The sequence below is a fragment of the Thunnus thynnus genome, chromosome 7 (genome assembly GCF_963924715.1).
Source record: "Thunnus thynnus chromosome 7, fThuThy2.1, whole genome shotgun sequence".
Lineage (NCBI taxonomy): Eukaryota > Metazoa > Chordata > Actinopteri > Scombriformes > Scombridae > Thunnus > Thunnus thynnus.
The window spans coordinates 25,429,881-25,453,052 of NC_089523.1; the positions used below are offsets into that span (position 1 = coordinate 25,429,881).

Below are 23,172 nucleotides of genomic sequence, written 5' to 3' on the forward strand. Positions count from 1 at the left end.
CAGGTCCTCCTGCACTGATAGGGGGACGTTCACCAAGTGATGCTTGTGCCTCTGTGGATCCAAGCGCAGGCTGGCTAACCACTGTTGCAGGCGGCACATGTGCAGGAGCACCAATGGAACAATTGGATGGCCTTCTGCCATGAGCCCATATTCCTGCATGACAGTCAAAGCTGTCAGTGCCACTCCCCACTGCAGTCTAAGGACTGCCTGCTGCAGGGCTGTCCATCTGTGTTCCGACAGAGCAGCCCACAGCCTGGCTGAATCAAGCACAACCCCCAGATATTCCGCCTGCTGGCATGGCTGGGGGCGCTCTTCTTTCAGTTGATGGCAAAGCCTAACTGAGTTAAGTGCAGCACCAATCTGGCAATGTAGAAAATGGCCCATTCTCTGGACCTGGCCATGACAATGAGGTCCAGTGCCGGGAGCCAGGGAGTAGCCGAACGGTAGCCCGTTGTACTCGTAGGCTATGCCCTGGAAGGCAAAATGCAGGAATTTCCTGTGTTTTGGCACCACCTCGAGGAACACAGCAGAACTGAAAAGAATAACCCAGTCTCAGTGTTTTATCCATCCATTCTGACAACACGCAGCTGTGACAGTATTCCTTGCAAAACTATGTCAGGGGATGGGTGGTCATCTGGGGGGCAGCAGCCGGGAAGCTGTGAAACTCTGCTTTGGCCCTCTCCACCGCAAAAACCTTTCATAAATGGAAGATTGGCCTAAGGGGGGCCGGTACCGAAAGGGCCAAGCTGACGGAGTGGTCCGTGAACGCATCACCATCAGCTGTCCTGACACAGCTTCCATATTTGTGTTGGTGTGTCCGTCACTCTCCACATTTCTCTCTACTGCGGTGTTACTTTCTAATGAGGAAGTAATGGCGTCAGCTGCGCTAGCATAACCCTGAGTGCAGCACTGTGTACGCAGCGTCCCGAGCAGGGTCGTGTGATCAGTGGGAGACAGAGCCAACACATGAAGTCCTCTCGCTTTGGTCAGTGTGCAGGCGTGTGGCGTTATTCCTGTGAATGATTATAACGCCCCTCACCACGTCACAGTTTCCTGGGGGATGTGCTGTGCTGGCCAGTCCGAAAAATAACGGTACCGGCCAGCACAGTGAGACACAAACCCACTTTTGAGTGTCGCTATGTTGGGCAGGATGTGTGTTTTTCTCACCACATCATGCCTTACATAGCGCTCATGAATGCACTCAGCACTGGACTTTTTTTGGCTCACACCATCTGCAGTTAAACAAAGCCTCCCACTGTCTGCTTCTCTGACAGAGAGACGAGAGGCAGGGGTGCTGGCAGACCAGGTGCTTACAGTATTACACAGACTGTGATGGGCTGCTGAGCCGTTATCATTCCAGCATCACAGAGAGCCGGAGAGAATGGAGAGGGGAGGGCGGAGGATAGTGCTCTTTGGAAAATATGATTTGTTTTTATTAAAACATTTTCAACAAATATAGCGTGATCAGCGTTTTTAGCGTAATGCACACAAACACACATAGAACATGAACTTGAACAGGGGTGGGAGGGGGCGGTGAACATCCAGGGAGGGGCTGTTGTGCGTGGCCTGCACTGATGTGATGCTCCCTCCTGCTGACAGTCATTTCAGTGCCGCTGACTTTCGTCGAGCATAACTCAGTTTCAGCGGAGGTTTGTCTGCACTCCTCACTGCAGCATTGGCTGGCACTGCATTTACTCCATTGAGGTGGTGTTGGAGGTGGCTGAAGCAGTGGAGGTTGCTTTTGTTCTAGCCTGCCTGTGCACTCTCCTCCTCGCCGTCACGTTGTGGCGTCGCACATCGTCTCCTCTCTGATTTGAAGAAGGGGCGAGCAGCAGATGATGGCTAAACTGTGCCTTTTCTTCTTCAAGCCTCTAGAAGCGCTAAGTGACAGAGGAGAGGGATCCGAAGAGACCATCCAGTGTTATGGCAGTTCCCAGAAAGTCCTCTCTGTAGAGCGGTGAGTCTCAACCACATGTGACATGAGTCTACTGTGGCAAGTGACATCACTTGTCCTGCAGCAGACTCAACACCTAGAACAAGGTTGTTAACCTGACCCTTGGTGCAACCCAGGAATTCAACCTATTCTGCCATAGAGGAGGTGTGTAGCGGTGTATTTGCCCCTTTGATGCCCAGCATACCGAGATTGTTCACTGCCATGCCCAGACGCGCACCCAGCCAGAATATTTTTTCAAAATATTCCAGCATGTCTCTGTCCTGCATCACCGGAGGCTGCAGTTTTCTCGCAGCTGCCCACCCAGCCGAATAGGGAATCGAGATGGCTGCGAGGGCTTCTGCCGGGGGGGTACACCGGGACAGCCTGTCTCCTTGTGGCCTTGCACTCTCAGGAAGGATACCAGGTCCGCCACTGTTGACTTTGTTTTCAGCGGCTCCTTCCAGGATGCTTTGACACACTGCCAGATGTCTGGTAGAGGAGGGGAAACGAAGGCGGGCTGAGTAGGATGAGCCAGGCTGTAAAATCCTTCACAGAGCCGGGTGACCGGCTTGGGCGCGAATGGGGGCGACAAGGGAAGCCCAACACACTCCGCCGCTATGATCATAACTTTTGGGAAATCCTGGCGAACAGACGTCAGCGGCGGATTTCCAAAGGTCAGTGAAGTCACTGAGACAGATGAGAGATTGTCTTCATTACCCATTCGAGAAGTTTGGAGTTTGGAGTGTCTCATCCAAGACATCCGATGGCGGTGGTGGTGGAGGGCCAGGGTGAGTGGTGATTTCATTTTTGCCATGGGGATCTATCTCAAGCTCCTCCGCTTCTGGCATTGATCTGAAGGAAGTGCCTGGCAGATTACGCAGGGCGGTGGCTGCATCATACTGCTCTTTGCGTGGCCCTGTCCAAGGCACTTGAAACAGAAGTGATGCCTGTTGACAGCAGCAGTGGCGGTGATGAGGCCAGGACATGGCGGGTGGGAACGAGCAGTTCCTGGCGACTCCATCCCTGGAGAAAAGAGATCAGCAAGCTGATTGGTTGTCGCTGAAGAAAAGAGGACTGTGAGCGGTAGCAAGATGCTGCTTATACATGGTGTAGGAGGCACGTAATTGGTGGGCACATCCTGATTGGCCGGCTATGTACATGCAAATTTCAGTGAGCGATTGTGTGTGTGTGTGTGATTGGAGAGGAGTATTACCCATAGAGTCCAGTAGAGGGTGGAGCCTGTGTGAGATAGAACATCCTGAATAATGACCACTGAGGTAATCCTAACCCAGAGATGCTGGTTGTTTGACAATGAAGACAACAACTCCCAAACTACTTCACAACGTCATCAAACTCTGTCTTTTGTTGTTGTTTTGACTGAGAGACCCATAGCATTAGAAATTACATAATGTGTGTTTAACATATAAGAACAGGTATTTGTTTGCTAAAACAGGAAATTCAAAGTAAAATATAGCCATTTAACATATCTTCCAAATGTCAAAATAAGCATAAATTTGAATTTTCTCATTTGCTTATTAGCCAGATGTTTTAGAGTGACATTATTTCAACAAATGCTTTTGTAACAGACATCTGAAACAATGAGCCCCAGCTTCCCAGAGGAAGTGGTCAGGAAGCTGAATGCTTTACAGACAGGGCTAAGTTGTAGCTGTCAACACATTCTTCTGCTGGTAAACAAAACTAGTGAACTTCACTTGGTTGTTGAAGAGTTGTAGCATTTCTTTTTTGACAAACTGTAGATCATACTGAAGATTCTGTGCTACATTTACAGTTCACTGCTAACATCCAGCATACCTGCATGCCTGTCTTGAGTGCAACCTCTCTCTCTGTCTCTCCCACACACTCGCATCACACATTCGTACAAGAAGCTTAGTTTTGTCCTATATCGTGCTGAATGAAGCCAAAGTGTTCCCATATGACTGACAAAACATCTTTTTTTCTGTACCAGCTTGTTCTCATCTGCACCTCTGCCCAGCTGCATTTCTCTTGACTTGAGTTGTTTCGTCTTCACTGGACACATATGGTTAAATACATCGCTTTGAACTGCAGGTGGAAATTCTGTATGAAGGAATAAATACATCGAACATGTCTATATGACTAAAATAAGGTTTCTTTGGAAGAATTGCCCTGCCATACTGCAAACAATGTTTTAATACCCATCACTGAAGACAGCGATCCAACTGTTGCACCTCAGTGCACATCCCCTTATAAAGAGGTCATCAATGCAGGGCTAGGATGGGCAGAGTGTAGGAATCAGTGAAAGGCTGGCCATTCCTGGGAATTAAGCAAGGAAGTGCAAGGCCAAAACTAGTTTACTTGATAGTGGGCTACAGGCCTACACAGCTCAGCTCCAAAACCAGAGAATTGCTCACACCTAGCAAAAATTGAATTACCATGCAGTAGATGTATAAAACAAATTTGTTATTGTTTTTATAGAGGGTTATACACCCACTCAACGATAATCCTATTTTCACTGATTTACTGTATATTACTTGATAATGTTTATAGTATATACATAGTTTACTGTGGGCAACACATGTACATTGTTGTGTCATCTTTTGGGTCACTTTTAATATAGCAGATTGAAGGTGATGATGACAGTAATTTGTAGCCGTTTGCACAATGAAACTAACAAGAGAATGGTCAATTCAGCCCGTGAGACAAAACTGGTATCTAGTCAAGTTCTTGTCTGATAGCTTGAAGCTGGCCTGTGCAATAAACACTGCCTTTCAAAAACCACCAGTTTTCCAGACCCCATCCCAGAAATAAAGTTCTTATAAAGTAATGCTAACACATGGCTTTAAGACCTCAAACAAATATACAAACAAATCCTGCAAATGTTCCACAAAGTAAAATCCTAAAACAAGGGTAATCAAGGCTAAATTATGTATTGTATATACATTAAAGAAGCAAATACGGGAAGTGCTTTTGCATGTTTTCCATAAAGACTGAAGTAGAAGATTGAAAAACAACCAAATAAGCAAAACGTTTAAGTGAAAAAGGGATCAAACTGAATATGGCTTTATATACTATAGATGATATAGATCAATCAAGAGATGCCTTGATCAGTGCTGACACAGACTTCACAAATCTCAGTAAGTATTGGCCATATTTCAAGGATTAGAGCTGGTGGAAATCTTCTGGACCTCAGGCAACTTCTTCTAGTTAGACACAGCAAATGGTTCCACTTTACTTCTCTGGCTTAGAAAAATATCTTGCCAAATGTGGAAATGTAGATGAGAGGCACAAGCACACAGCCTCAACATCCCTGAATTTGAATTTTATATAATTTGGAGGTTCTGAATTAAAAATTAACCTCAACATCCTTAACTCATCAGTTCTTTTTACCATGATTACGTTTTTTTAAAAGTTTTATGAAAGTTTGCGAACACCTACAGCAGCATACAGTTTATTGACATAAACATAGTTACAGACAATAAGTAATGCTTGTAAGTATGCATTTGGTATATTGAAAAGCACTGAAAAAAACAAATAAAGCTTATGTTATACAACATATTTGCTTCATAACATATTCCATCAAGTGGCACGGTGAAGTTGTGAGAGAGTTTGCATGTTTTTCCTTGGCTCTGTGTGGGTTTCCTCCAGTTTCCTCCCACAGTCAAAAGACATGCAGGTTAGGTTAACTGCAAAGTCTAAATTGCTGGCATGTGAACATGTGAGTGTGACTGTGTTTGTCAATAGATAGCTGACCTGACCGGGATGTAGACTGCTTCTCACCCAATGTTTGTTGGGATAAGCTTCTGTCCATTACAACCCTAAACAGGATTAACAGTTCAGAAAATACATGGATGAATGATTCCATCATTTTATCATAATACTTAGATCATAAAAGGATGCATCTTCCATAATAAAGTATTAACAAATTGACAATTCATGAGGATCTACTGAAATGTCTCAACTGCTTTTGAAAATTCTGAAGATCTTACATCTAATTTCTTTTGTCCTAAGACAGTACACAAAAGGATTTACAAGAGATGGACCAAGGATAGTCCCGATCAGTAAGCCATGGCGAGCCTCAAGAGTTAATACCACACCCATCCTGGTCAAGACAACAATAACAAATACTGGACAGTAAAAACACATTACCACAACCAAGTGACTCAAACAAGTGCTGCCCATTTTCCTTTTGTTACTATCTGAGGATAATTTGACAAAAAATATGATCAAGATGTATGACAGGCAAATAAACGTGAATGTGGAAAATAAAACAAAAAATACTATGACTGTAACCAGATTGAAATAGGGTGTGGGATCAACACATGTAGTTCGTATTATGGCAGCATATTCACAGAAAGTATACTTCAGCTTTGAGTGGCAGTGAGGGAGAGGTAGCAGAGTTGCTTGCAGAGTGGACGCAAAAGCACAGGCAACAATCCACAGGATATATGTAAGGACAAGAGTGCGCACATTTGTTAAATAACTGTGGTACTTAAATGGACAACTAATAGCAATCAATCGATCAAATGCCATAATTGATAAAGCAAACATCTCCATTATCCCTCCCACATGGAAAGCAAACATTCCAATGAAGCATGGCACATAGGATATGGTATTAACACCAGCAACTAGAACCCCAATCATTGTTGGACTGGTACTGGACGTGTATAGTATATCAACAACAGCAAGGTTGCAAATCAGAAGATACATTGGTTTGTGTAATCGCTTGTCATATATGATGAAGAGGATGTTCATCATATTGGCTAATATAGCAAGAGCATAGGTAATTAATATAACCACACCAACCACAAAAGGCTTTTCAGTTTTGTCAAAACCACCTATAATAAATTCTGTTACTTTGATTGAAGCATTCTGTAAAGACATATTCAACAAAATATCAAGATGACAAAAATAGCAAAAAAGAAGTTGATGAAAATATTCTTCTTAAAGCAAAAGATCATTCGATATATATCATGAACAGCCAGTCGTAGTCAGATTTGAAAAATGTAACTCCACCTGAGCTCAATCACACGGCTTTCTCTAAAACCAAGAATCGAGTTTACCAAACAGCTCCTAGGATTTAAGGTTTTAAGGCTCAACTGAACAGTAGGTTTTCATTGGACAGTCCCATTGTCCAATCACGCTGGATACTGATGTCAGCTACTAACTAGTTAGTTTATTCTTATTATCAACATCTGAAATTCTATATCCTAGATAAACAGTAATTTATCTGCAAAGTATGGCCCGCCAAACAGCGTCAGAGAAACAATGATTTTTTTTTTTTTTTACGTGAAACTGCTTGATTCAGTGTTTTTACCTGTTTTAATCACTGGGCTTTTTCTTCTGGAGAGGAGAAGACTTTTGTGGATAATTTGGCTTCTGGTAAAACGAAAGTTACGATATTGTAATCCTAGTTCTATAAGCACAGACAGAGCCCTCTGCTGGACTCTATGGGTAATACTCCTTTCCGATCACATGCATGCAATTGCTCGCTGAAATTTGCATGTATGTAGCCTGCCAATCAGGACGCGCCTACTGATTACATGTGTCCCACACCCTATATAAGCAGTGTCTCGCTGTCGCTGCCGCTCACCATCCAAAACCACTTCAGCGGACAGTGTGGGAGTGGCAGCGTCTGTTGGCAAAAGGCTCCGCCTGTGCTTATAAAACTAGGGTTACAATATCATAACCTGTGTTCTATCTTACAGAGGCTCCGCTCTCGACTGGACTCTCTCCGATGAATGTACACCCTGCCACGCCATATCATCAGACTGCCTCACTGATTCCGGCCAGCCACAGGTTAGTCGCTGTGGTCCACCTACGACTTTATAATCCCAGCCGCTTAGTGGAGAAGTAGGAGGCCCAACCCAGTCCAGTTACCATGGACCAGAGCTGGGTGAAAAAAATGACTTAACCTCGCAGGGGTCATAGGTCATATACCAAAACACCCTGCACACCCCAGTCATCTTGGATCATGGGAGAATACTGGTATATTATTTCCCAGGGGGGGTCAGGTGAACCACAGCTGACGCACACACCACCCTTTTCACAAGTCTTGAGTTGCACCTGTGAGCATGGACCATGAGAAGGAGCCTGTCATGTCCAAGAGATAGAACCTTATGAATGGACGAGGTGTAGACCAGGACGCTGCTGTGGATATGTCCTCGACAGTCACCTCACCAAACAAGGCTATAGATGCTGCCATGCCATGTGTGCCATTGTCTCCTAACTCCTTGCAGGACACGCTTCACGAGGGGGTGGGTGAAGACAGGTCTGTCGCCAAACCCCTCATGACAGGAGAAAACGGCTGCTACATACACTTTAACAGTGGCATGAGACAGCCCCTTATGCACTAGATATTGTAGAAGAGAGAGGACCTCTTTTACTGCACATGTCAGGGGTCCAGCCTCCTCTCCTTGCACTAGTGTTGGAATCCCAACCATTTTGCCTTGTAGCAAGCAATGGTGGATCCCACTCTTGCTGCCTGGATAGTCTGCACAACCTGTGCAGACAGTCCAGCCCTCATCAGCCTATCCCTCTCAGGAGCCAAGCCCGGAGAGGTTGGCCTAACGTGGGCAGCGCACCTATCGAGCCCGCCTCCTGGGACAAAGCCCTCCACACTTGGGGAATAGATCAGGGCTGGGCTGCCAAGTACGCGGAGTAAAACCCCTTCTGTCTGTCATGAGTGGGAATGATAAATGCAGCCTTTTTCAATAACAGGTCCTGGATGTCTTCGGAGAGAAAATCTATTTCCTCTTGGGAGGATAGATTTATCTCCTTGACACCTGAGAACGGAGGAGGAACATGGCAGAACTGAAGAGAATAACTCAGTCTGTGTTTTGTCCATCCACTTCGACAACACACAGCTGTGGCGGCATTCCTCATAAAACTGCGTCAGGGGATGGGCGGTTATCTGGGGGGCGGCAGCCAGGAGGCTGTGATACTCTGCTTCAGCCCTCTCCACCGCCAAACCTTCCATAAATGGAAGATTGGCCCAAGGGGGGCTGGCATCGAAAGGGCCAAGGTGACAGAGCGGTCCGTGAACGCATCACTGTCAACTTTCCTGACACAGCTTCCTTGTTTGTGTTGGTGCGTCCGTCACTCTCCACATTTCTCACAGAAATAACCAGAGAGGAGCAGAGCATTCTGGGTGTCTACTTTCCACAGTGCATGAGCCGTCCCATGGCGTTACTTTCTAATGAGGAAGTCACACTGTCAGCCGCACTAACATGACCCCGAGTGAAGCACTGTGTACGCAGCGTCCCGAGCAGGGTGGTGTGAACAGCGGGAGATAGAGCCGACACATGAAGTCCTCTCGCTGCGGTCAGTGTGCAGGTGCGTGGCGTTATTCCTGTGAATGATTATAACGCCCCTCACAACGTCACAGTTTCCTGGGGGGATGTGCTGTGCTGGACAGTCCGAAAAATAACGGTACCGGCCAGCACAGCGAGACACAAACCCACTTTTGAGTGTCGTTATGTTGGGCAGGATGTGTGTTTTTCTCACCACATCATGTCTTACATAGCGCTCATGAATGCACTCAGCACTGGATTTTTTTGGCTCACACCGTGTGCAGTTAAACAAAGCCTCCCACTGTCTGCTTCTCTGACAGAGAGACGAGAGGCAGGGGTGCTGGCAGACCAGGTGCTTACAGTATTACACAGACTCTGCGATGGGCTGCTGAGCCGTTATCATCCCAGCATCACAGAGAGCCGGAGAGGATGGAGAGGGGAAGGCGGAGGATAGTGCTCTTTGGAAAATATGATTTGTTTTTATTAAAACATTTTCAACATTTTCAATAAATATAGCGTGATCAGCGTTTTTAGCGTGATGCACACAAACACACACACAACATGAACTTGAACAGGGGTGGGAGCTCCAGTGGGGTCAACCACTGCTAGTGCTTGGCCTATGAATAATTCCCCTGTGCTACAGCAGTCCATGCCACCTGTGGCCCAATGAATGATGCCTGCAACTATGCCAATGTCTCAGCAGCTAATGCAACCATCCACTGACATTGAAGGTGAACTGGCTCCAAAACCAGAGAATTGCTCACACCTAGCAAAAATTGAATTACCATGCAGTAGATGTATAAAACAAATTTGTTATTGTTTTTATAGAGGGTTATACACCCACTCAATGACAATGCTGTTTTCACTTATTTACTGTATATTAGTTGATAATGTTTATAGTATATACATAGTTTACTGTTGGCCACACATGTACATTGTTGAGTTATCTTTTGGGTCACTTTTTAAATATAGCAGATTCAAGGTGACAATGACAGTAATTTGTAGCCATTTGCACAATGAAACTAACAAGAAAATGGACAATTCAGCCTGTGAGGCAAAACTGGTATCTAGTTAAGTTCTTGTTAGATAGCTTGAAGCTGGCCTGTGCAATGAACACTGCCTTTCAAAAACCACCAGTTTACTAGACCCCATCCCAGAAATAAAGTTCTTATAAAGTAATGCTAACACATGGCTTTAAAACCTCAAACAAATATGCAAACAAATCCTGCAAATGTGCTACAAAGTAAAATTCTAATACAAGGGTAATCAAGGCTAAATTATGTACTGTATATACGTTAAATAACCAAATGCAGGAGGCACTTTAGCATGTTTTCCATAAAGACTGAAGTAGAAGATTGAAAAACAATCAAATAAGCAAAAGGTTTCAGTGAAAAAAGGATCAAACTGAATGTGGCTTCATATACTATAGATGATATAGATCAATCAAGAGATGTCTTGATCAGTGCTGACACAGACTTCATACATCTCAGTAAGTATCGGCCATATTTCAAGGATTAGAGCTAATGAAAATCTTCTGGACCTCAGGCAACTTCTTCTAGTTAGACACAGCAAATGGGGAGTTCCACTTTACTTCTCTGGCTCAGAAAAATATTTTGCCAAATGTTGGAATTTAGATGATAAGCACAAGCACACAGCCTCAACCACCCTAAATTGGATGATTTTTGAATTTAAAGGTCTTGAATCAAAAATTAACCTCAACATTATTAACTCATCAGTTCTTTTTACCATGATTAATTTTGTTAAAGGTTTGAGGAAAGTTTGCGAACACCTGCAGCAGCATACAGTTTATTGACATAAACATAGTTACAGACAATAAGTAATGCTTGTAAGTATGAATTTGGTAAATTGAAAAGCACTGAAAAAAACAAATAAAGCTTTTGATATACAACATATTTGCTTCATAATATATTCCATCAAGTGGCAGGGGGAAGTTGTGAGAGAGTTTGCATGTTTTTCCTTGGCTCTGTGTGGGTTTCCTCCAGTTTCCTCCCACAGTCAAAAGACATGCAGGTTAGGTTGACTGGAAAGTCTAAATTGCTGTGAACATGTAAGTGTGACTGTGTTTGTCAATAGATTGCTGAATTGACCGGGATGTAGACTGCTTCTCAGCCAATGTTTGTTGGGATAAGCTTCTGTCCATTACAACCCTAAACAGGATTAACAGTTCAGAAAATACATGGATGAATGATTCCATCATTATATCATATTACTTAGATCATAAAAGGATGCATCTTCCATAATATTAAAGTATTAACAAATTGACAATTCATGAGGATCTACTGAAATGTCTTAGCTGTTTTTGAAAATTCCAAAAATCTTACATCTAATTTCTTTTGTCCTAAGACAGTACACAAAAGGATTTACAAGAGATGGACCAAGGACGGCCCCAATCATTAAGCCATGGCGAGCCTCAAGAGTTAATACCACGCCGATCCTGGGCGAGATAACCAAAACAAATATTGGACAGTAATAACACATTACCACAATCAAGTGACTCAAACAAGTGCTGCCCAATTTCCTTTTGTTACTGTTTGAGGATAATTTGACAAAAAATATGATCAAAATGTATGACAGGCAAATAAACGTGAAAGTGAAAAATAAGTAAATAAATACTACGACGGCAACCAGATTGAAATAGGGTGTGAGATCAACACATGTAGTTCGTAATATGGCAGCAAATTCACAGAAATTATGCTTCAGCTTTGAGTGGCAGTGAGGGAGAGGTATCAGGATTGCTTGCAGAAAGGACGCAAAACCACAGGCAACAATCCACAGGATATATGCAAGGACAACAGTGCGCACATTTGTTAAATAACTGTGGTACTTAAATGGACAACTAATAGCAATCAATCGATCAAATGCCATAATCGATAAAGCAAATGTCACCATTACCCCTCCAAAGTTGAAAGTAAACATTGCAATGAAGCATGGCACATAGGATATGGTTTTAACACCAGCAACTAGAACCCCAATCATTGTTGGACTGGCACTGGAGGTGTACAGTACATCAGCAACAGCAAGGTTGCAAATCAGAAGATACATTGGTTTGTGTAATCGCTTGTCATATATGATGAAGAGGATGTTCATCATATTGGCTAATATACCAAGAACATAGGTAATTAATATAACCACACCAACCACAAAAGGCTTTTCAGTTTTGTCAAAACCACCTATAATAAATTCTGTTACTTTGATTGAAGAATTGTAAAAAGACATATTCAAAAAAATATCAAGATGACAAAATAGCAAAAATGATGAAAATACTCTTCTTAAAGCAAAAGATCATTCAATATATATTATAAACAGCCAGTTCTAGTCAGATTTGAGAAATGTAACTCCGCCTGAGCTCAATCACACGGCTTTCTCTAAAACCAAGAATCGAGTTTACCAAACAGCTCCTAGGATTTAAGGTTTTAAGGCTCAACTGAACAGTAGGTTTTCATTGGACAGTCCCATTGTCCAATCACGCTGGATACTGATGTCAGCTACTAACTAGTTAGTTTATTCTTATTATCAACATCTGAAATTCTATATCCTAGATAAACAGTAATTTATCTGCAAAGTATGGCCCGCCAAACAGCGTCGGAGAAACAATGATTTTTTTTTACGTGAAACTGCTTGATTCAGTGTTTTTACCTGTTTTAATTACTGGGTCTTTTTGTTCTGGAGAGGAGAAGACTTTTGTGGATAATTTGGCCTCTGGTAAAACGAAAAATACGATATTGTAATCCTAGTTCTATAAGCACAGACAGAGCCCTCTGCTGGACTCTATGGGTAATACTCCTTTCCGATCACATGCATGCAATTGCTCGCTGAAATTTGCATGTATGTAGCCTGCCAATCAGGACGCGCCTACTAATTACATGTGTCCCACACCCTATATAAGCAGTATCTCGCTGCCGCTCACCATCCAAAACCACTTCAGTGGACAGCGTGGGAGTGGCAGCGTCTGTCGGCAAAGGGCTCCGCCTGTGCTTATAAAACTAGGGTTACAATATCATAACCTGTGTTCTATCTTACAGAGGCTCCGCTCTCGACTGGACTCTCTCCGATGAATGTACACCCTGCCACGCCATATCATCAGACTGCCTCACTGATTCCGGCCAGCCACAGGTTAGTCGCCGTGGTCCACCTACGACTTTATAATCCCAGCCGCTTAGTGGAGAAGTAGGAGGCCCAACCCAGTCCAGTTACCATGGACCAGCGCTGGGTGAAAAAAATGGCCTAACCTCGCAGGGGTTATAGGTCATATACCAAACACCCTGCACGCCCCAATCATCTTGGATCATCGGAGAATACTGATATATTATTTCCCAGGGGGGTCAGGTGAACCACAGCTGACACACACACCACCCTTTTCACAAGTCTTGAGTTGCACCTGTGAGCACGGACCATGAAAAGGAGCCTGTCATGTCCAAGAGATAGAACCTTATGAACGGACGAGGCGTAGACCAGGACGCTGCTGTGGATATGTCCTCGACAGTCACCCCACCAAACAAGGCCGTAGATGCTGCCATGCCATGTGTGGAATGCGCTCGGACCAGAGTGGGGGGTCCTTATCCGCCTGACAGTAGGCTTGGGAGATGCGCTCACAAAGCCAACTAGCTAGGTGCTTCTTGGATAGGGCCTTGCCAGCCACTCACTCTCCGTAGCACATGAACAGCTGTTCAGTTCACCGTAATGGGGCCATGCATTCAACATAACATGCCAACGCACGTACTGGGCACAAGAGGTGCAGTTTTGCATCCCTAGTGTCCCCATGGGGTGGAGGACAAAACACCTTTATCCGAATAGTTCTTGACCTAAACGAGCTCCTCATGTTCTTAGAACCAAGGGAGGGGTTCGGTCTGCGAGTATCACCACTGTGGTCACCATGAAGCAGCAAACAGCTGGTGTGAACTACCAGGGCGCCAAACTTGCATATTCTGAAGACTGTGCAAGCAGCAAAGCTGTTTTGAATGACAACGCTTTTAAAGAGGCGCACTCCAGAGGCTCATAGGGATCACTCACTAGAGCCTCAAGCACCACCGGCAGTTCCCACTGAGGGGTGGAGACACACCTCACCGGCCATTGTCTCCTAACTCCTTGCAGGAAACGCCTCACGAGGGGGTGGGTGAAGACAGGTCTGTCGCCAAACCCCTCATGACAGGAGAAAATGGCTGCTACATACACTTTAACAGTGGCATTAGACAGCCCCTTATGCAACAGATATTGTAGAAGAGAGAGGACCTATTTTACTGCATGTGTCAGGGGTCCAGGCTGCTCTCCTTGCACTAGCGTTGGAATCCCAACCATTTTGCTTTGTAGCAAGCAATGGTGGATCCCACTCTTGCTGCCTGGATAGTCTGCACAACCTGTGCAGACAGTCCAGCCCTCATCAGCCTATCCCTCTCAGGAGCCAAGCCCGGAGAGGTTGGCCTAACGTGGGCAGCGCACCTATCGAGCCTGCCTCCTGGGACAAAGCCCTCCACACTTGGGGAATGGATCAGGGCTGGGCTGCCAAGTACGCGGAGTAAAACCCCTTCTGTCTGTCATGAGTGGGAATGATAAATGTAGCCTGTTTCGATAACAGGTCCTGGATGTCTTCGGAGAGAAAATCTATTTCCTCTTGGGAGGATAGATTTATCTCCTTGACACCTGAGAACGGAGGAGGAACATGGCAGAACTGAAGAGAATAACTCAGTCTGTGTTTTGTCCATCCACTTCGACAACACACAGCTGTGACAGCATTCCTCATAAAACTGCGTCAGGGGACGGGCGGTCATCTGGGGGGCGGCAGCCAGGAGGCTGTGATACTCTGCTTCAGCCCTCTCCACCGCCAAACCTTCCATAAATGGAAGATTGGCCCAAGGGGGGCTGGCATCGAAAGGGCCAAGGTGACAGAGCGGTCCGTGAACGCATCACTGTCAACTTTCCTGACACAGCTTCCTTGTTTGTGTTGGTGCGTCCGTCACTCTCCACATTTCTCACAGAAATAACCGGAGAGGAGCAGAGCAGGCTGGGTGTCCACTTTCCACAGTGCATGAGCCGTCCCATGGCGTTACTTTCTAATGAGGAAGTCACACTGTCAGCCGCACTAACATGACCCCGAGTGAAGCACTGTGTACGCAGCTTCCCGAGCAGGGTGGTGTGAACAGCGGGAGATAGAGCCGACACATGAAGTCCTCTCGCCTCAGTCAGTGTGCAGGTGCGTGGCGTTATTCCTGTGAATGATTATAACGCCCCTCACCACGTCACAGTTTCCTGGGGGATGTGCTGTGCTGGCCAGTCCGAAAAATAACGGTACTGGCCAGCACAGTGAGACACAAACCCACTTTTGAGTGTCGCTATGTTGGGCAGGATGTGTGTTTTTCTCACCACATCATGCCTTACATAGCGCTCATGAATGCACTCAGCACTGGACTTTTTTTGACTCACACCGTCTGCAGTTAAACAAAGCCTCCCATTGTCTGCTTCTCTGACAGAGAGACGAGAGGCAGGGGTGCTGGCAGACCAGGTGCTTACAGTATTACACAGACTCTGCGATGGGCTGCTGAGCCGTTATCATCCCAGCATCACAGAGAGCCGGAGAGGATGGAGAGGGGGAGGCGGAGGATAGTGCTCTTTGGAAAATATGATTTGTTTTTATTAAAACATTTTCAACATTTTCAATAAATATAGCGTGATCAGCGTTTTTAGCGTGATGCACACAAACACACACACAACATGAACTTGAACAGGGGTGGGAGCTCCAGTGGGGTCAACCACTGCTAGTGCTTGGCCTATGAATAATTCCCCTGTGCTACAGCAGTCCATGCCACCTGTGGCCCAATGAATGATGCCTGCAACTATGCCAATGTCTCAGCAGCTAATGCAACCATCCACTGACACTGAAGGTGAACTGGCTCCAAAACCAGAGAATTGCTCACACCTAGCAAAAATTGAATTACCATGCAGTAGATGTATAAAACAAATTTGTTATTGTTTTTATAGAGGGTTATACACCCACTCAGTGACAATGCTGTTTTCACTTATTTACTGTATATTACTTGATAATGTTTATAGTATATACATAGTTTACTGTTGGCCACACATGTACATTGTTGAGTTATCTTTTGGGTCACTTTTTAAATATAGCAGATTCAAGGTGACAATGACAGTAATTTGTAGCCATTTGCACAATGAAACTAACAAGAAAATGGACAATTCAGCCTGTGAGACAAAACTGGTATCTAGTCAAGTTCTTGTTAGATAGCTTGAAGCTGGCCTGTGCAATGAACACTGCCTTTCAAAAACCACCAGTTTACTAGACCCCATCCCAGAAATAACGTTCTTATAAAGTAATGCTAACACATGGCTTTAAAACCTCAAACAAATATGCAAACAAATCCTGCAAATGTGCTACAAAGTAAAATTCTAATACAAGGGTAATTGAGGCTAAATTATGTACTGTATATACGTTAAATAAGCAAATGCAGGAGAGACTTTAGCATGTGTTCCATAAAGACTGAAGTAGAAGATTGAAAAACAATCAAATAAGCAAAAGGTTTCAGTGAAAAAAGGATCAAACTGAATGTGGCTTCATATACTATAGATGATATGGATCAATCAAGAGATGCCTTGATCAGTGCTGACACAGACTTCACAAATCTCAGTAAGTATTGGCCATATTTCAAGGATTAGAGCTGGTGAAAATCTTCTGGACCTCAGGCAACTTCTTCTAGTTAGACACACAGCAAATAGGGAGTTCCACTTTACTTCTCTGGCTCAGAAAATATTTTGCCAAATGTGGGAATTAAGATGATAAGCACAAGCACACAGCCTCAACCACCCTAAATTTGATGATTTTTTAATTTAAAGGTTTTGAATCAAAAATTAACCTCAACATTATTAACTCATCAGTTCTTTTTACCATGATTACTTTTTTTAAAGGTTTGAGGAAAGTTTGCGAACACCTACAGCAGCATATAGTTTATTGACATAAACATAGTTACAGACAATAAGTAATGCTTGTAAGTATGAATTTGGTATACTGAAAAGCACAGAAAAAAACAAATAAAGCTTTTGATATACAACATATTTGCTTCATAATATATTCCATCAAGTGGCAGGGGGAAGTTATGAGAGAGTTTGCATGTTTTTCCTTGGCTCTGTGTGGGTTTCCTCCAGTTTCCTCCCACAGTCAAAAGACATGCAGGTTAGGTTGACTGGAAAGTCTAAATTGCTGTGAACATGTAAGTGTGACTGTGTTTGTCAACAGATTGCTGAATTGACCGGGATGTAGACTGCTTCTCAGCCAATGTTTGTTGGGATAAGCTTCTGTCCATTACAACCCTGAACAGGATTAACAGTTCAGAAAATACATGGATGAATGATTCCATCATTATATCATATTACTTAGATCATAAAAGGATGCATCTTCCATAATAAAGTATTAACAAATTGACAATTCATGAGGATCTACTGAAATGTCTCAACTGCTTTTGAAAATTCCCAAGATCTTACATCTAATTTCTTTTGTCCTAAGACAGTACACAAAAGGATTTACAAGAGATGGACCGAGGATGGTCCCGATCAATAAGCCATGGCGAGCCTCAAGAGTTAATACCACACCCATCCTGGTCAAGACAACGATAACAAATACTGGACAGTAATAACACGTTACCACAATCAAGTGACTCAAACAAGTGCTGCCCATTTTCCTTTTGTTACTATTTGAGGATAATTTAACAAAAAATATGATCAAGATGTATGACAGGCAAATAAACGTGAAAGTGAAAAATAAATAAATAAATATTATAACGGCAACCAGATTGAAATAGGGTGTGACATCAACACATGTAGTTCGTATTATGGCAGCAAATTCACAGAAATTATGCTTCAGCTTTGAGTGGCAGTGAGGGAGAGGTAGCAGGATTGCTTGCAGATAGGACGCAAAACCACAGGCAACAATCCACAGGATATATGTAAGGACAAGAGTGCGCACATTTGTTAAATAACTGTGGTACTTAAATGGGCAACTAATAGCAATCAATCGATCAAATGCCATAATCGATAAAGCAAATGTCACCATTACCCCTCCCAAGTGGAAAGCAAACATTGCAATGAAGCATGGCACATAGGATATGGTTTTAACACCAGCAACTAGAACCCCAATCATTGTTGGACTGCTACTGGACGTGTATAGTATATCAACAACAGCAAGGTTGCAAATCAGAAGATACATTGGTTTGTGTAAACGCTTGTCATATATGATGAAGAGGATGTTCATCATATTGGCTAATATAGCAAGAACATAGGCAATTAATATAACCACACCAACCACAAAAGGCTTTTCAGTTTTGTCAAAACCACCTATAATAAATTCTGTTACTTTGATTGAAGCATTCTGTAAAGGCATATTCAACAAAATATCAAGATGACAAAAATAGCTAAAAAGAAGTTGGTGAAAATACTCTTCTTAAAGCAAAAGATCATTCAATATATATCATAAACAGCCAGTTGTAGTCAGATTTGAAAAATGTAACTCCGCCTGAGCTCAGTGGAAGAGCTTTCTCTAAAACCAACAGTGGAGTTTACCAAGCAGCTTCCACGATTTAAGGTTTTAAGGCTCAGCTGAAAAGTAAGTTTCCATTGTTCAGCCCCATTGTCCAATCACACTGCATACTGATGCCAGCTAACTTGAGCTACTAGTTAGTTAGCTTATTCTAATTATCAACATCTGGAATCCTATATCCTAGATAAATAGTCATTTATCTGCAAAGTACGGCTGGACAAAAGCACATCAAATAAATATCACAATTAATTGTCACATTTACCTCAGTCATGATTAATCAAACTATACCTTATCAAATACACTTGTGCACAATATTATCTGTCATCACAGTGGAACTCATAGTTGTTTGTACTGAAAAATAAACAAGAAAACTCTGGATTATGACTTACAGTATATTGTCATATTTATTTAAAGTTTAAAGTAACTATTCCGCATTAAAATGTCTAAAAGCGACTAGACCTATAATATATAATTTGTTCAGTTATATACTTACATTATCCCAAATGTTTCCAACAATTTTCCAACCCAGAGAAATCCATAATTTGAATCAAGGTAATGGTCAATTTCATTTGGTCGCCTGTCAATGGCGTCATATCTCCTCTACCAAAGAGTATATGTGCACAAGATGCATATGTCGGTGTTGTGGTTGTCCACCACAATGGCATCTACCAAAGAGTATATGCATACAAGATAATACTTGGTGGGTGTTGTGGTTGTGCGCCAGAAACTGTCATAAATTGACTTTTATTCAGTTTTAAGCCACATTTTTACGATAATTTTTTAGATCTTGGTGGTTTTTTAACTATGTCTTTGAACCTGATGAAGGATTTTAGTCATCGGACGTCTGGATCTTAAGTTATCAGAGAAACAAGCCAAGCAAACATTTGCTGCAGCTTGACTAGCAGCCCCTCCCAGACGTCCTGTGCCCACCAAACATCATTGTAGAAACAAGTTTTTTTATGTGAATCTGCTTTATTCAGTGTCTTTACGAGTTTTATTCCACATGTATGTTTGGTTTGGAGAGGAGGAGACCGCTGCGGATAATTTGGCTCACAGTAAAAACATGCATCAGAGAAACAATCTGAGCAAACGTTAGCAGCAGCTTGGCTAACAGCCCCTCCTGTACATCCTGTGCCTGCCGAACAGCGTCGGAGGAACACTGATTTTTTTTTTCTTCACGTGAAACTGCTTTATCCAGTATTTTTACCTGTTTTAATCAACAGGGGAATGAGACAAAGAGGGGGAAAGGCGTAAAGCAGCATTCTTGGCCCTGGCATGTGTGCAAATGCATCCACCCCCAAGGGTGGATTATCGTGCAGCGTCAGGGAGAACAAGAGTGGGCAGTGGGTGTTGTTTTGACTGGCGAACAGGTCCACTCTCCCGAACCAGTTCCTAATCTGCTACACCAACCTGGGATGCAGCACCCACTCGTCTGGCAAAGGGCTATCCCTCGACATGAGGTTGGCGCCCCTGTTCTCCAGACCCCGAACATGGAGGGCTCTCAGAGATAGAAGGTGTTCTGAGGCCCCCACCAACAGGTTCTCCACTATCTTCAACAGGGCTGCGGACCTGACTCCACCCTGCCTGTTGATGTAGGCGACTGTGGTGCGGTTGTCGTGTCTCCATGTCTCCCCTGAACCAGAGACAGGAAGTGTTAGAGAACCAGGAGCACCACCTGAAGTTCGAGGAGGTTGATGTGTTGGTTTTCCCCTGAAGGCCACACACCACCTCTCCCCAGACAGGTGCCCCCCCACACCCTGTCAGGGATGCATCTGTGAACACTGCTATGCAGGAAGTCATTTGGCCTAACGGTGTGTCTGCGAACAGATGCTGCGGGGACCCCCAGTAGTGCAGGTCCTCCTGCACTGATAGGGGGACGTTCACCAAGTGATGCTTGTGCCTCTGTGGATCCAAGCGCAGGCTGGCTAACCACCGTTGCAGGCGGAACATGTGCAGAAGCCCCAATGGAACATTTGGATGGCCTGCTACCATGAGCCCATATTCCTGCATGACAGTCAAAGCTGTCAGTGCCACTCCCCACTGCAGTCTGAGGACTGGGACTGCTGTCCGTCTGTGTTCCGACAGAGCAGCCCACAGCCTGGCCGAATCAAGCACAACCCCTAGATATTGCACATGCTGGCATGGCTGGGGGGCACTCTTCTTCCAGTTGATGGCAAAGTCTATCTGAGTTAGGTGCAGCACCAATCTGGCAGTGTGGAAAATGGCCCATTCTCTGGACCTGGCCATGACAATGAGGTCCGGTGCCGGGAGCCAGGGAGTAGCCGAACGGTAGCCTGTTGCACTTGTAGGCTATGCCCTGGAAGGCAAAAAGCAGGAACTTCCTGTGTTTTGGCACCACCTCGATATGAAAATACACATCTTTCAGGTCGATGGTGGTGAACCAGCTGGTTGAATAGATTCCAGCAATCTCCTGATGGTCAGCATGAGGAACATCTTTCTGGCGATGCATTGGTTCAGAGTGTGAAGATCTACAATGGGTATGAAATCGCCTGTCTTCTTGGGAACCAAGAAGTATGTGGAGTAAAATCCCTTCTGTTTGTTGTGAGTGGGAAAGACCCAGACAGCCTGTTTCGATAACAGTTCCTGGATTTCTTCAGAGAGAAAATCTATTTCCTCTTGGAAGGATAGATTTATCTCCTTGATGCTTGAGAACAGAGGAGGAACACAGCAGAACTGAAAAGAATAACCCAGTCTCAGTGTTTTATCCATCCACTCTGACAACACACAGCTGTGACAGCATTCCTTGCAAAACTGTGTCAGGGGACAGGTGGTCATCTGGGGGGCGGCAGCCAGGAAGCTGTGAAACTCTGCTTTGGCCCTCTCCACCACAAAAACCTTTCATAAATGGAAGATTGACCCAAGGGGGGCCAGTACCGAAAGGGCTGAGCTGACGGAGTGGCTCATGAACACATCACCATCAGCTGTCCTAACACAGCTTCCGTGTTTGTGTTGGTAAATCCGTCACTCTCCACATTTCTCTCTACCACAATGTTACTTTCTAATGAGGAAGTAATGGCGTCAGCTGCGCTAGCATAATCCTGAGTGCAGCATTGTGTATGCCGGTCCCAAGCAGGGCCGTGTGAACAGCAGGAGACAGAGCTGACACATGAAATCATCTCACTCCGGCCAGTGTGGGCGTGCAGCGTTATTCCTGTGAATAGATATAATCCTGCTCACCGCGTCACAGTTTCCCAGGGAGACGTGCTGCGCTTGCCGGTCCAAAAACTAAATAATAAAATCCTTCATGGAGCAGGCTGACCGGCCTGGGAGGGAATGGGGGGGACAAAGGAACCCAACACGCTCTGCTACCATGGTCATAACTTTCAGGAAATCCTGGTAAACGGACGGTGGTGGCAGATTTCTGAAGGTCAGTGAAGTTGCTGAGACAGATGAGAGATTGTCTTCATCATCCATGGGAGAAGCTGCTCAGAGTGTCTTAGACAAGGCATCTGGCAGCAGTGGTGGCAGAGGGCCAGGGTGAATGGTGATTTCATCTTTCCCACGGAGCTCAATCTCTAGCTCTGGCTCGCTCTCGTCACAGTGGAGTGAGATGTCACAACGTCGAAAATATTCCGTCCGCCTCTAGTGTTGAACTGAAGGAAGCACCCAGCAGAGTACACAGGGCAGTGGCTGCATCATGCCACTCTCTGCGTGGTCCCGTCCAAGGCACTCAAAGCAGAGGTAATGCTTGGCAGCCGTGGCGGTGGTGGCAGTGATGAGGACGGGACACAGCGGGCAGGAGTGAGCAATTACTGGCAACTCCATCCCTGGACAAAAAAGAGATCAGCAAGCTGATTGGCCGTTGTTGAAGAAGACAGCAAGACGCTGCTTACATAGGGTGCGGGACGTAATTGCGCATGTAATTGGTAGGTGCATCCTGATAAGCTGGCTACGTACATACAAATTGCAGTGAGCGATTGTGCATGATTGGAGAGGAGTATTACCCATAGAATCCAGTAGAGGGCGGAGCCTGTGTGAGATAGAACATCCTGAATGATGAACACTGAGGTAATCCTAACCTGGAGAAGCTGGTTGTTTAACAATGAAGACAACAACTCCCAAACTACTTCACAACGTCATCAAACTCCATCTTTTCTTATTGTTTTGATTGAGAGACCCCTAGCGTTAGAAATTACATACTGTGTGTTTAACATATAAGAACAATTGTAGATATTTTTTTGCTAAAATAGGAAATTCAAAGTAAAATATAGCCATTTAACATATCTTGCAAATGTCAAAATAAGCAATATAAATAAATTTGAATAACACTTTCAGGAATTTTCTCATTTGCTTATTAGCCAGATCTTTTAGAGTGACATTATTTCAACAAATGCTTTTGTAACAGATGAATGAGCCCCAGCTTCCCAGAGGAAGTGGTCAGGAAGCTGAATGCT

At 44.3% G+C, this 23,172-nt stretch overlaps 1 protein-coding gene and 1 pseudogene across 1 annotated transcript; both read right to left on the reverse strand.

The window, feature by feature from the left end:
* Positions 1-17,516: 17,516 nt before the first annotated feature.
* LOC137186775 (olfactory receptor 4D9-like) lies at positions 17,517-18,560 on the reverse strand. The gene has a single exon (XM_067595825.1). The coding sequence runs from the start codon at positions 18,473-18,475 to the stop codon at positions 17,675-17,677; it is 801 nt and encodes a 266-aa protein (XP_067451926.1). The 5' UTR covers positions 18,476-18,560; the 3' UTR covers positions 17,517-17,674.
* Positions 18,561-19,094: 534 nt separating this feature from the next.
* Positions 19,095-23,172, reverse strand: LOC137186776 (uncharacterized; annotated as a pseudogene).

Excerpts from the sequence above, each read along its gene's own strand:
- LOC137186775 (XM_067595825.1), bottom strand. The coding sequence starts at position 18,475 with ATGATGAACATCCTCTTCATCATATATGACAAGCGTTTACACAAACCA.